General features: G+C 47.3%; 1 protein-coding gene across 1 annotated transcript in view; it reads left to right on the plus strand.

The window, feature by feature from the left end:
• CTNNBL1 (catenin beta like 1) overlaps positions 1-14,441 on the plus strand; it is a 1,235,052-nt gene that overhangs the window by 706,600 nt on the left and 514,011 nt on the right. Inside the window, exon 10 of the mRNA XM_069652387.1 lies at positions 12,254-12,402. Coding sequence (XP_069508488.1) covers positions 12,254-12,402 — 149 coding nt within the window. The remainder of the gene's footprint in view (positions 1-12,253; positions 12,403-14,441) is intronic.

The raw sequence follows: 14,441 nt of genomic DNA on the forward strand, positions 1-14,441 counted from the left end.
CCTGAGCAGAACCAAACTTTTAGGAAAAGGCGGCCTCCTCTCTTTGATTGCAAGTTTTAAGCTACTGTTGTAACTTCTTTCGGCTCCTAAAGGACTGGGGTTGAAATTGGAATTCATAGTCCAGGAGCTGGAAGTAGTTCCTGGGTGTCAGGATATTCCACTGACCTGGAGTTACTTATGACCCAGGAGCTATTCAAGCCCAGTCCCATGAAATGAGTGCCTGAACGATAGCAGAACTTGCTTGTTTCCACAAAATGCGGCATGCACTAGCAATGCATGTGTTGAACCTCGCTATTTCTGTTGTTCCGTCTTCTACTCTATTGCTGACAGTATCTGTTGAATCCTTTGTCCTTGCCAGTTTACATTACATTTACCTATTACATTCATTTCAATTGCTTTCCCTTTTATTTTTTCATTGATTTTCTTCCAGTTCTTTCATCTTGCCGATACCTCACTTAGTCTTCATCTCTATAATATGATATTTTATTTGTATCGCGCTCGTACACAAGTGTTTCAATGCACGCCAAGGCAAGGGAGGGGAACAAGGGAGAACAAAAACAATGTTCTTACTACGCCCAGTGACATTGAGAACGCGTAAGTGCATGGGAGACAGAAAGGGAAAAAGTGCATGGAGGGAGGGGGTGGAAAGTACGGAGCAAGTGAAAAACAGATAAATAATAAAGACAACAAACAGTGGTAGTGCAGCCAGCAAGTGGCAAGTGCTGGGTTTAGGGCAGCAGACAGGTTATGTCTGGTAAGTGCAGGAAGAGAAAGGGGGGCTGTATGGTTAAAGATACAGACTCCAGTGCAAAGGGTGGTCCTTAGGCAGCGCTGGAGGGTGGCAGGGTGAGCAGGTACCTGGGCCCGGAAGACCGAGGGTAGGCTAGGTGCACGGTGCCGAGGGAGAACAGATCAGCAGAAGAGAGTAGGGGCGAAGGCAAAAGCAAAGAGGAAGGGTCATAAGGTGCTTCCGGAACCGGAGATGGTTCTCCTCAAGTTTGAGTGAAAGGGAGGCTGTTTCAGAGGGAGGCCTCAGCCACAGACAGATCTGCCCCCAGCTCGTTTCTTTGAATAACGACTGACCCTGAGGGAGTTAGAGGAGCAAAGAACTAGAGAGGGGAGGTATTCGCGTAGGGATAGCTGAAGGTATATTGGACCCAGGTCCCAGAAATCCTTGTGGACAATGCAGATGGTTTTGAATGAAATCATTGCGTCCACTGAAAGCCAATGGAGAGATTTCAGGGCTGGAGAGATACGATCCCAGGGCTTGAGGCCAAGGACAAGTCTCGCAGTCTTGTTCTCGATTAGTTGCAAAGGGCGGAGAGTAGAGGCAGGCAGATTTAGAAAGAGGCTGTTTCAATAGTCCAACCTAGAGAGAACCAAGGTTTGTGAGACAGTGAGCTTCTGGTGGGAGGAGAGGAAAGGCAGAGTTACCTCTAAGGAGGTGCAGTAGGAAGTTTGACTTTTTAGAGACATCAGAGATGTGAGCAGAGAAGGAAAGTGTGGAGTCAAAGATGACCCCACATATATCATAAGTCTGCCACTACATCTTTTACTGCATTCATCTGTTAATTTCTTTTTACTGCCGAAACATGATTTTTTAAAAAAATATGCTTATTTTAAACCAGGGCAGGACAATTTACATACAACATTGCAAGAGGATTTTACTTCTTTTTGACAATTCCCTTTAGCTTATACTCTTTCTCCCCCCCTGCCCCCCCCTCTGGTCCCCAGATTCCTTCCCCCAGTCCCCTCGCTCCGTGGGACTGTCTGCTGCCCTCGCCATTCAGGTGGGCTCTTGTTCCTTCAGGGCCCATCGAGTGTTGAGCGGTTTAAATGTTAAGGCAGGAAATCGCTGGTCGTAGTCCAGCACTGGGGCCCAGACATTCTGGAAGCGGTGCAGGACTCCTCCCCTTGCCGCGGTCACTTTTTCCATGATCAGGATGTCCCATAATTTTCCCCACCAGTGGGCCATGCATGGGCCGTCCAGGGACTTCCAGAAGCGGGCTAGCACAGTTTTGCCTGCCAGGAGGCATTGCGTTCCTAATTTCGCTCTGTTTCCGGAGCGGGGGTATACCCTGGGGTCGGGACCCCCAGAAGGACCGTTTCGGGTTCCAGGGGGAGTGTCATCCTGGTAATTTGTTCTATCGTTGCCAGGCACCGTTCCCAGAATTGCTGGATCTTTGGGCAGGCCCACCACATGTGGAAGAAGGAGCCAGGCTGGGGGCATCCTCTCCAGCAGGAAGAGTCCACCCGTGGGTTCATGTGGTGTAGTCTAAGGCGGGGTAGTACCATTGCAGCATGAGCTTATATGCACATTCTTTATTGGTAACACAGATAGATGAGGAGTGGATACGTGTCCAGATGTCCACCCAGGTCTGGTCGTCAATCGGGTGACCCAGGTCGGCCTCCCATTGGGCCATGCATCGCGTTCTTTCACTTAGGAAGTCCCCCAGGAGGCATCTGTACAGGGTTGACATCCTGCCCCGGGATGGTAGGTCCTTAAGCGTCAGTTCAAGGGGAGTAAGAGGGCGAGTGGCAGCCTGGAGGGTCTGGGGATGCGGGCACCAGTGCCGGAGTTGGCAGTAAATAAATCGGTCTCTTTCCTGTAGTTGGAACACCGCCTTACATTTCTCAAAGGTGCGTGGAATGTTCCCGGCGTATAGCTGTTCCAGGGTCTCAAGGCCGCCGTCAGTCTAGTTCTGGAAGTAAGATTGGGGAGAGTGGGCTTTGTCCTCTTGGGATTCCCTTTTGTTTCAGGGCCCAGTCCCAGGAGCTTAGCGTGTGTTTGGTTGTTAGCAAGAGTGTCTTCCAGTGTTCTCTCAGGGAGGGCTGGATATGTGGGAGGAATCGCAGGGGGGGAGCGGTAGTTGAGCTTGCTCCAGTTCCACCCATCTAGGGCGGTCTGTGATTATCTGCCAAGCATGGGCGTGTGCTATCTGTGCTGCTGCCCTATAGGCCCGGAGATCGGGAACTCCCAGTCCCCCTAGTCTAGAGCTGCCAACCAGAGTTTTATGGGGGATTCTGGCCTTCTTGCCTCTCCATATGAACTTCAGCATTTTCTTCTGCAGATCCTGGAGAGCTGGATATGGGATGGCCACTGCGAGGGAGGAGCAAGCGTAGAGGAATCTCGGAAGCAGGTTCATTTTGGCAGCTGTGATCCGTCCCGTTAGTGAGATTTCCTGAGTGGACCAGCGCTTCAGATCCCCTTCCAGTTCTCGGAATAATCTGGGGAAGTTTGCCTGGTATGTGTCTCTTGAGTTTGCTGTAATGTGAACTCCCAGGTAGAGGATGGCTTGTCTCTTCCATATAATCGGGCATAGCCTGGTTAGTGCCTCTTGTTCCTCCCGGTGGAGGCCGATGCCCAAGGCTACTGATTTAGAGAAGTTGACGGCGAAACCGGTCACCTTCCCGAAGTTAGCTATTTCCGCCAGGGCATGTTTTGCTGAGGAGATGGGTTCTGAGAGCGTCAGAAGGACGTCGTCGGCGTATAACGCAATTTTGTGTTGGGATGGTCCTACCTGGGGACCCTTGATGAGATTGTTCTGTCTGATTCTTTGGGCAAAAGGCTCCATTGTTAGCGTGAAGGGAAGGGGTGATAGTGGGCAGCCCTGCCTCGTCCCACAGGTCATGGGGATCGGGGTTGATAGGGAGCCATTGATCCTCAGCAGGGTCTTGGGGGATTTATAGTTGGCCATTTTCATAGACTGGAAAGTTGGACCAAAGCCAAAGGCCTCTAGGGTGAGCTTCATGAATGACCAGTCTACCCTGTCGAATGCTTTGGTAGCATCTATGGCCATCCGTGCAAGGCCCTGTGAGTTTCGGTGGGCGATGTCTACGAGGTTCAGGGTTCTCCTGACATTGTCCCCTGCCGCTCTGTTCAGGATAAAGCCCGTTTGATCGGGGTGAATTATGGCCGGAAGGATGTGCGACAGCCGGTTGGCCAGGATCTTGGAATAAAGGTTAGCGTCTATGTTCGACAGGGCAATTGGCCTGTAGGAAGCTGGGTCTCTCAGGTCTTTCCCTGGCTTGGGGAGGAGGATTGTAGTAGACTCCTGCATTGAGGTGGCCACCAAGCCCGTTTCCTTGAATGAGTTGAAGAGTGTCACCATGGGGGGGGATCAGTTGGAATTTGAATACTTTGTAGAATCTCGAGGAGAAACAGTCTGGGCTCGGGGCCCGTGTTTTGAGGGTTTTAATGGCTTTGTCGACCTCCTCGTCCGTGATCGGTGCCTCTAGGCTCTTTCTCATTGTGGCGGGCAGGCGTGGCAGGGCTGCCCCCGTAGGTATTCCTCCTGTTTGGACCGGTCCCGTGGAGGTGCAGTCATTACTTGGGTTAGGTGGTCCATTGCCAGCAGTTGTTTCTCCGGCTCAGCGTAATGTATCATCCCTTGTGGGTCGCGGAGCCCCGTGATGGTGTTGGTTCGTCTTGTTTTGCCCAGTTTGGCTACTAGTAGCTTGTTAGCTTTGTTATTGGCATAATAGAATTGCCTAGTCTTGGCCATTAATTGCACAGTATGTTCAGTGTAGTGGGCCTCTAGTTTCTTTCTGGCTGTGCGGACGGCTCTTTGGGGACCACCCCTTCTACTTTTGGGCATCCTCTGCTGTTTGCAGTTCCTCTTCGAGGGCTTGCCGGGTTTGTCGGCGGTTCCGGTGGAAGGCCACCCCTTGTGCTATCAGGGCTCCCCTGATCACTGCTTTCATTGCGTCCCAATTGTTTGCGGGGGGGGGGGGGGAGTGTCCTTGACCGGGTTTTCCTCGAAGTTTTTAATAGAGGTTGCAATCTTTTCTCTAATCAGCATGTCATTAAGGATCAGGTCATAGAGCGACCATCTGCGTGCGGGGTTGGCTCTGGGGCCTTGGGTTCAGAGCTCCATTATTATTGGTGTGTGGACCGATAAGATTCTTGGGCCGATGGAGACATCGTAGGCGAGGGTTTGGGACGAAGTTAGGAGGTCAATCCCTGAGAAGGTTCGGTGGACATGGGAGAAAAAGAAGTCTCTGCCAAAACATTTTTATCTCTGCTGCCACCTCTTTTTCTGTGATGTGACCTTGTTTAATCTTTCTCACTGCTGCTGCATCATATAAAGACAGCAATGCATTATTTACAACAAATCTAACTTTCAAATGAGAAGCAACTATCACTTTGTGTCCTTGTATCACTAGTTTTGCACTAGTTAGCTTGCGGTAACGGTCCCACTTAATCTAGGCAGGGAAACCTCGGGCAGATGTTGCATTGGTCCACGTTATGATCAGGATGCAAACAATAGAGGCACCCCGTGTGCCTATTTCCATGTGGTGTTAAAGCCACACCGGGAGCAGAGCCTGAACACTCTTCTTGCCTTCCGCTGACATTGCGAGGCACGAAGTAGGCCTCAACTAGGCCTTCCGAACTTGAAAATCGAAGATCCAACGATCTAGTGGTCGACCTTCACTGGCAACGGATCACTGTTACCGGCACTGACCAACGGTCAACGAACGAGAACGTTTCGGACAAAAATAGGAACATTTTTCTGTAGAAAAATTCACAATTTGGAAAAAATAGCTTGAAGAGCAACCTGCCCCGAAACATCAAAAATCTGAAGATGGCTGCCAGGGGTGTGGTTTAAGGAGACGGTCGTCATTGGTATGGCCCAGTCCCCAGTGATTGGTTAATGTGAGAAAGGCAAGACTGCTTGCTTTTTTACTGAGGATTCCCAACCTGATGACGGGGAATATTCATGAGCATTTGAATCCATGCCAAACTTCATGCTGGAGAATTCAAAATCGCCTTGTGCATTTTTGGAGACCGTGGCATTCTCAGTTGTATAAATAAAGGCCATGTAAAGTCAATGTTTAAGTCGATTGCGGTGAAAAGAAAAACGGGAAAGGGGAAAGGAAAGGGGGCATTAGTAGGTAGATTGGGCAACATGCTGGTTTCTCCTTGAATATGTGGGATTTTGCAGGCAGTGGGTCGATGAGAGGTGTAGGTGAAGAGTGGGGTGACTGTGGTGAGCCAATAGTCAATCTGTTTGGGCAGGTCTATGTACTTCACGGAAGTATATGTGAATTGTGTAATTGCATAATGGGTTTGGTATGTGCTCAAGTGATCCCTTCAAAGATGGAAGCCATTATGATCTGAGATTGTATCGCCTTTTCCCAAAACAAAACCCAAAAGTTTACAATCTGGAACTGACATATCTTATGCTGTCAATTACAGTCGAGTCAAGCGTTGACAGTGCGAGAAGGCAAATGGGGAAGGAAAGGAAATGTGGGAAAATGAGCAGCTGTGAAAGAAAGTCAACTTTCTTTTCACAACAAAGCAGTGAAGACTTGTGGGTTGGTGATTCGGAAGTATAGGTGACTGGCATGCAAATACCCCGTGCCCCTACATAAAAAAAAGTTGCAACTCACATAAATCATCAAGGTTACGTGTATCGAATCCTAAATAAATAACTAAGTAGAGAGAGAGTGAGAGTCAAGGAAATGTTATGGCACTGGAAAATGTGCGATGTATAAGCAATTGACTTCACACTGAAAGCTTGCATTTTCATTTATTTAGTTTGGTGTTTTTTATAATGCTAAATGTTGCCTTATGGCCATTTCAAGTGTTTTTCCAAATTGTGTGTATAGTGTCAACGTTTAGTCTGACCTCCTTTTGCCATATCAGCTGATGGCTGAATTTAGCTAGAGGAAAAGTCGAGTGTTCACTAATTTGGCCCAGTTTTCAAGTGGGGGTTCTTGCACGTTCTGCTTTGGGGCACAAGCAATGGTTTGGTTCCCTACCCAGCATCCACTACGACGACTTTAACATAACATGGCAATGTTAAATGACATGATGGAACATCACATGTTAAAACACGATTTAACATAAGCTACTATAACAAACCAGCATAATGTTAAAAAAAAAAACAAAGAAAAAGCAAACATTTGCAAATCTAATAGTTTGGGCTGTTGTATGGTGCAAACGTTTTCTGAGTTCATGACCACAGATTTAGAGAGAAGAGTGGTGAGAAGGTGTTAGGGTGGGGGGGGATGAATGCAAATGCCAGGGTTATGAGTGAAAGAGAGGGAGAGGTGTGTACATTAACTATTGTGACGATAGGTTGATGGTTAAAGTTGTAGTGCTGGAGGGATGAATGAAAGATTTGAAGATGGGTGAAATTTTAACGGTATATGACAGTGTGGAAAGATACATACTTGCGTGTGGAATGTATGGATGAATTATTGAATAAGTATGAAGGGAAGAATAGATACTTTTGAGGATTGGTACAGCAATGAAAACGTGAGTATGGATGAGGGGGGAAGAGGGCAGCCCAAAACAAGGCTGTGTCACATGACCCCACTGTTTACTGTGCAGCAGCCTTGATGTTTGAGCCAGCGTAACACTACAGGATGGTTGAAGCTCTTTCATCAGCAGTCCCACACGATTGTGTTTACAATATGAATTTCTGGTTGGTGACACATATGAGTGAACTACGTGCACATTCCTTCTTCGCAGTAGTGTACACTTTTGGAAACTGCACGATTTATTGCTTGACTGTGTGAACCATGAAGCAGACAGCCAGTGGTGCACCGTCAAATACAACAGATGCAAACTGATTGGAGGCTAGCTTGCCTTCCCCCAGGATAGTGAACCCTTAAGGATTCTTGCTCACTTGCAGGAACTTATCAAAAGCTGCAGCCATACCCAGGGATCACAGGTAAAGACTAAACAGTCACTTTGGGATTGGTCATGCAAATACTGAAGTCATTTCGTTTTTACCCTGCTATTCAAGACCAAGAACACACAGGACAGCAATGCAACGTTCACCAACATTAGCCCAGTCATGGGTTACCTCGCAGCGTAAGCTAATGGAGTCGCATCATAGATGGACCGACATTTCCTCTCTGGCACAGGGCACATACATCGTTTAAGGGTGCTGTCAAGAAAAAATTGCGGATCTAGGGTAATATACTTTCCAATGTGTACAGATTTCCTTAATCGGACACTGCCTCGCTGTAAATCATTCCAGGAGCAAGAAATGCTGGTTCTGGCCATATTTAATCGACCATTAAAATGCTTTGGTGGCTGTTTAAATGCATTTCTCTGCCACAAATGATGAGTCAAATTTTACTTGCCTGTAATTGTCTTTCTGTAGATTGTCATCTAGTGTTTGGCTCATGGTAATACATCTTGTTTTTTTCGAATTCGCAAATAGGACGTCCGGAACCAAAAACAACTTTGGTATTCATATAATCAGCTTTATATGTGGTGTGAGCGTTAAGGTTGGATTTCAATAACTTTTTAGAAAAAAATATTTAATATCTAATTCGTGTGGTTATTTTTTTGTGTGAAGTATGACCTAGCATATGTCGTATAAGTGGTTGCCAAATAAGTGTATGGTACGCAAATATTACGACTTACATTTCGTACATGTACACAAATTGCAGTATATGTGTTAGATACATTTGAAAATCACATCAAAGTTAGTCCTGATTTTGATGCAAGTTTTTTTTGTACATATAATGGAGCACATGTAAGCAACTTACTTTTCATATGCAAGCATATCCAATAAGAGTACAACATGTCCATTCATTTAGCGCATGTTTTCTAGCCCTTCTATACATACTGTGAAGAATCCCTGGATGTCATCACTTCTCCCTGAGCAGCCCCTTCCCATGAGGCCAGGGAGGTGAGGCAGCTACCTGATGGTCTCCTGGGGGTGGCATGCAGTAGGAGGATCTCATGAGAGGACATTTCCCCCATGGGGGCAAGGGAGGACAGGTTGAGAGAAGGTGGTACGATACCACTCACAGAACACCCTACCCACCTCTATACTCCATAGAAACGAACACTTTATCTAGTCTTCCCATATACCTGTGTAGGGGTAGTGATAGAAGATCCACTGAGGTGAGGAAGAGTAGGGAATACTTAAGGATGACACCCTCAACAAGTACTGAAACGAGGAGGAGGTGCAGAACAATGAAGAGCCATAGACAGAACATTAATGGATTGTCTTGTTGTCAGTCATTCAGAATAAAGAGCAAAGAAGGACTTTGTGTGTCAAGCCCGCCCTAAAGGAACCACGAGCGAGGAAGTAGTGTTGCGGAAAACAGAGGTTAGGCCGCTGGTCGGGGCACGAGCGAGGGAGCCATAACATCCCTATTCAGTTCAACGAGGAAGGACCACACAGAAGACTGATAAACCATAGGTCTAGGCGTGTGAGGAGCCTGGACGGTGCGTGCAAGTGCAGACGCCCACGCCAAGAGAAACTACATGCTGCAGAGCTGCCGCAGCCCACCAGCGAATGAGATACCGCGGGAAGGCCGAAACCCAGACATACCGGAGAGTGCCAGCAAGAACCCAAAAGGTACCAGGGTTTCTGGAACGGTTGGTGAGGGAGTCGTGGAGGACTCCAAACACACCCAGCAGGGCTAAGGAGGGAAACTCTGAGAAAGCGGCACACCCACGGTTCTGGGATCCTCACCCACAAAAGAAGAGCCTGGAAAATACTCTTCTACAGGGCAGTACCTGGCAGGAGAGTGAACCAGGTGTGCTGAGAGTAAGCCATAGAGAAACTAGGGTCAGGGACCCGTATCCACAAAAGAAGATCCTGGCATCTCCTCAAATCAACTGAAAAATCATCAACAAGGGTTACACTACCTCCCAGGCCGACAACAACGACTGCTGCGGCCGCGACTACGACCTCCTCGACCACGACTACTCAGTCTGTGATGGCCCCAGTAATTTCTTTTCTTAAAGGAGCAAGGGAGATCAAGGGAGTTGTTACCGCCAACGTATTTTATCCCCAGACCGTCAGTGGGTCTGAAGGTGGTCTCAAGAGATCCTGTTATGGTGATTTACACAAGCTCAATGAGTCTTTACAAGAAGGCGGCTACTCTTACCAGATCACACAGCCCGATGGGTATGGAAACACCCCCTGTGGGACAGGACCGGCCATCAATCCTGGCGAGGCAGACTAGCCCTCAGTCAGTGCCACCAAGGAGAAGATTATTTTACAGAGAATATTGCTCAGCTTTCTTGTTCTACACCAAGCCCGAATCAAGAACCAACCCACCATGAACATGGCCATGGGAACCCTAGCACTTGGACAAAGCACAAGGGCACCAGTCAGTGCCTGCTCCAGTGGTCCCTCAACAGGGCCCTAGAGACATGTCCCTGGATATTCTGACTACTCTACATACTTTGGTTTCAGAAATACAGCAGCGGCTTCCTTCCCCGGTCACTCTGACAGGGAGCACCCCCAGGCACAGCCATCCAAGACCTCGGCACAGACACCATGCTGCTACTCCAAAGCGCCATCCGACACCACCGCCATCCTCCTCCCCGCACTCCAGCGGTACCAGTAGGGGATCCACGCCATACAGATATTGAAACGGGCACCACAGAGACTGAGCTTTGTGCCAGCAGATGGTGAACCGTTCAGTGTCGATGATACTCCCAGGGCATCTCCTCTGGACATATGGCATTCCTCTGGAGTTCAAGAAGGTGCTGGTCAAGGCTAGAACATCCTCAACACTTTTGGGTTACGGCCACAAAAGGAAACGTTTCACTGTGTGGTGCAGAGCTCAGAGCATTACTTCTCTACGCTTCACAGCTCCTCAGCTACTGCCGTACATGCTGTCTTTAGCCAAGGCCAGATTGGCCCATGCCTCCATCAAGGTGCACCTGGTGGCCATTTCCCAATGCATGCGATCTCCGGGCAGACCCTTGCTGTGGTCTCGCAGCCTAGTCAAATAATTTCTGAAAGGCCTCTTCAGGACTTTTCCGCCAGTGAAGGCTCCTGCCCCGGCGTGGGTGCTCAATGTCGTTAAACTCATGGGGCCTCAGTTTGAGCCATTAAATCAGGCTCTGCTGACATTTCTTTCCTGGAAGATAGCGTTTCTGGTGGCCATCACCTCAGCCAGGCGGGTCGGGGAGATTGTCTCTCTTGCAAACACCCATACCTGTTTTTAGATACTGCAAGCGTGGTGCTTCGGACCCACCCCACCATTATGCCGAAGGTTCCATCTGAATTCCAACTTAACGATCCCTTGCTGCTTCCAGTCTTCTTGCCCAATCCTCCTTCAGCCATTGAAAGGTCCCTGCATATGCTGAACGTTGCTCGTGCCTTAAAGTTCTATGTGGCCCGCACAAGGGATTTTTAGAAGACATCACAACTCTTTGTGAACTTTGGACCTGTGAATCACGGGAAGGCCCTGTTTAAGGCTTCCATATCCAGGTCGCTCTGTGGCTGCATCATGCACTGTAATCACCTGGCCAACAGACCGCTTCCAGTCTGGGCGAGAGCCCATTTCACCAGAGCCATCGCTTCAACGACAGCGTTTCTCTCTGGGGGTTCCCCTGCTGGACATTTGCAGGGCTGCTATGTGGAAGTCTACACACACCTTCATGAAGTTCTACTGCGTCAATGGGGATTCCAGGGAGGAATCCCAGTCGGCCAGCCAGTGCTACGCAACCTGTATGTCTGAGGTGAGTCTGTTCCTTGGGTAAGTGTTTGTGCTTCTGTTGAGCCTTGCCACCTCCCGTTGTTGTGTATATGTACTGCTGTATAATAGTATTCATGAGCTTGTGAATCCATGCCAGACTTCATGCTGGAGAAGATACACATTACTTGCCTGTAATTGTAGTTCTTCAGCAGGAGTCTGGTATGGATTCACATGTGAACCATGTCTCCTTCCAGCTGTGGCTCTTCTGGGTTCATACTGGGACTGCACGTGATTTCGAATCTGAAGATGGCCGCCGGGGGTGGGATTTAGGGAGCTGGCCGTCATTGGATGGGTGCAGTATGACCCGGTGTCCAGTGATTGGTTAGTGGGAGAAAGGCAGTATTCAAACTTTTAAAGCAAGACTGTTTTTTTTATCCGAGGATTCCTAGCCTGACAACGTGGAATATTCATGAACATGGGAATCCATGAAAGACTCATGCTGGAGAACAACAGTTACAGGTAAGTAACTTCTACCTTATTCTCCTTTTTCTTGCACACATTGTATTTTCAGGCAGGTGTAAGTGCACTCTGGACTTCCCTGCCTGCAAGGTAGCTATGTTTCAGTTTGGAAGGATTTCTAGCTCTCTGTGACTTTCTGAAAGTTCATAAAATACACACGCAGACATTAAGAGCAACAGTCTTATTCCTGCTGCCTTTGCTTTTTATTTCATCCCAAAGAACACTGACAATTACATTTCAAACATTATGATTTATAATTACCTTTTTTTTGGCTTTTATGCATTCCGGAAGTTTATCTCTTGTTTCTTCTTGCGGGCTGCAGGTTTTCAAACGGCACAATCCTAGCACAGCTGAAGAGCAGGAGATGATGGAGAATCTGTTTGATGCTCTATGTTCCTGTCTGATGTTAAGCTCCAACCGGGAGCGCTTCTTGAAAGGGGAAGGTCTACAGCTGATGAATCTCATGCTCAGGTATGTGATGCCCTGAAGAGGGTAACAGGAGATCTGTGTACTGCTCAAACCTCTAAGTAGGGGATGTCATCCGTTGATGAATTTTGTGCTCTACTTGCATGCATACTGGGTGTATTTAGGAATGGCTGGATTACCTGGTTGTTATTTACAGTGGTTGTATGGGCTGATTCAGTGCCTGTAAAAGAACAGCATTTTTCTTTTTGGCTGACATCCCGACCCACTAGCCGGACAGGTATTTCCAAGCCTGCCCACCGCTGTCTCACGTTGACTGCATTCTATGGACTATGTTATGAAGAAAAGTAAGTTTTCACTGCATTTCTGTGGAACTATCACTGATTGAAATTTCATTTAACCAGAAGATTGGATGGGATACAATGATGTTGCACTATTGTAATCCCCTCATTTGAGGACTTGTGTGTATGCTTCCAGGGACAGGTTGGTAGGTAACCCTAGATCCAGCTTATCTGGCAAAGCTCAAAGACAACTGTTAAAATAATGTGCAGGTATATGGTGTGTGTGTGTTAAAGAGCATCTGACTAGAATGGTATCAATGTGCATAGCATTTGTTTGGAGCTGTGTGCCTAAAAGAAAACTGAATGCATGAGTTAACCTTTAAGGTATGTGTACCCGCAAATAATCTTTCCCGCTATGCCAGTTAATATTGTAGTGGTTTCCCATTTCCAGTGCTTTTCAGCAGTTTTGTGAATTGTACCCTGCAACTTATAAAGTACTTCGTCTCCAACCCATAATTTGGGAACATTGTCTTGGGAGAATTATGGCTGGGGATGTAGAGTCAGAAGTATGCTGATGATTTAATTAATGGTTTCCCTGTGAAGTAATGCAAAATGATATTGCTTTGTAATGTTTAGCTGAACCTGGTTGGAACAGGGAAAGCTTACTTGTAAATGTAAGTAAAGTCATCCTCAATGTGTATAGCCCTGCACAAAAAGATATTGTTTATGGATAGAAGGAATGGCGTATTTGAGTCTGATAGTGTTGAAGTTTGCAGGCCGTAATTACAAGTCTTGAATACCTGTGTGATTTTTAAGGCGGGAATTGGCTAAGTGAATCGTGTGTGTGTGTGTTTCAAATAGATGGGAGAGCCCAAGGGCTATGTCGTCCCCCACCTCCGGTTTTAAAGAAGCAGGGGACACCCCTGCACTCCTGAAATTGCAAAATATGAAACATGGGGAGCGAGGGACTCCCCCGAGACCCCTGCTCTCCAGGGTTGGTATTTTGCAATATATGCAACTAAACTGCCCAAGGGCCAAATCGCCCATGCAGAATTTGATCAAATTGGTCATTAGGTCAATAGTGTTAGGTCAAATAGGTTAATACCGATGGGAGCAGTGCTGCATGGCTTAGTTAGCGGCTGATTTGGCGGTGTGAGGGCCTGATTATGCTAGAATAGGGGAGCAGTGAAGTGACTGTTAGTATGTTTGTCGGCAGTTGCTGCTGTGTTAGTACTGTAATGTGGAGAGAGATAAAGATGAGGTTTGGTTGGAGGAATGGGAAGAATGCTTAAGGGAGAGAAATCTCTTTGGTCCAGGATTATTGTTCTGGTGTTATTGTCTCAGTTAACAATAGTTTTTACTGTTCTGGTTTAATTTGAAGGGCAATGGAGGGGACTGACAGGATTGAATCCTGTTTGGGAGAATTTTTCACAGCCCTAAGGCAAGACTGGGTTTCTAACTAAAGGAAAGTACAAATTCTCTAAAGTCATAGTTGTGGCAAATCTATGAGGTTTAACACAAGGGTGAAGAGAGGCTGCTAGTAAAGGATGGTTATTCGAAAATAAGTACTTTGGGTTAAATATAACACACAGACAACCTATGTATAAAACAGTTAAGGGCCAGAGACAACACCTACAAGTGCATAAGCAAAATATATGCCCACTACATGGTGGGAGGCCACCATGCCTATAGTGCTGAAGTATGGGCAGACAAGGGAACTATGGAAAGCATAAAACCAATTTACAGAGTCCTGTTAAGGACCCAAAACGCCACACATGCATAGCCAATAATTCACCTCACGTAGTG

This window comes from Ambystoma mexicanum, chromosome 3p (assembly GCF_040938575.1).
Source record: "Ambystoma mexicanum isolate Mex_15411 chromosome 3p, UKY_AmexF1_1, whole genome shotgun sequence".
NCBI lineage: Eukaryota > Metazoa > Chordata > Amphibia > Caudata > Ambystomatidae > Ambystoma > Ambystoma mexicanum.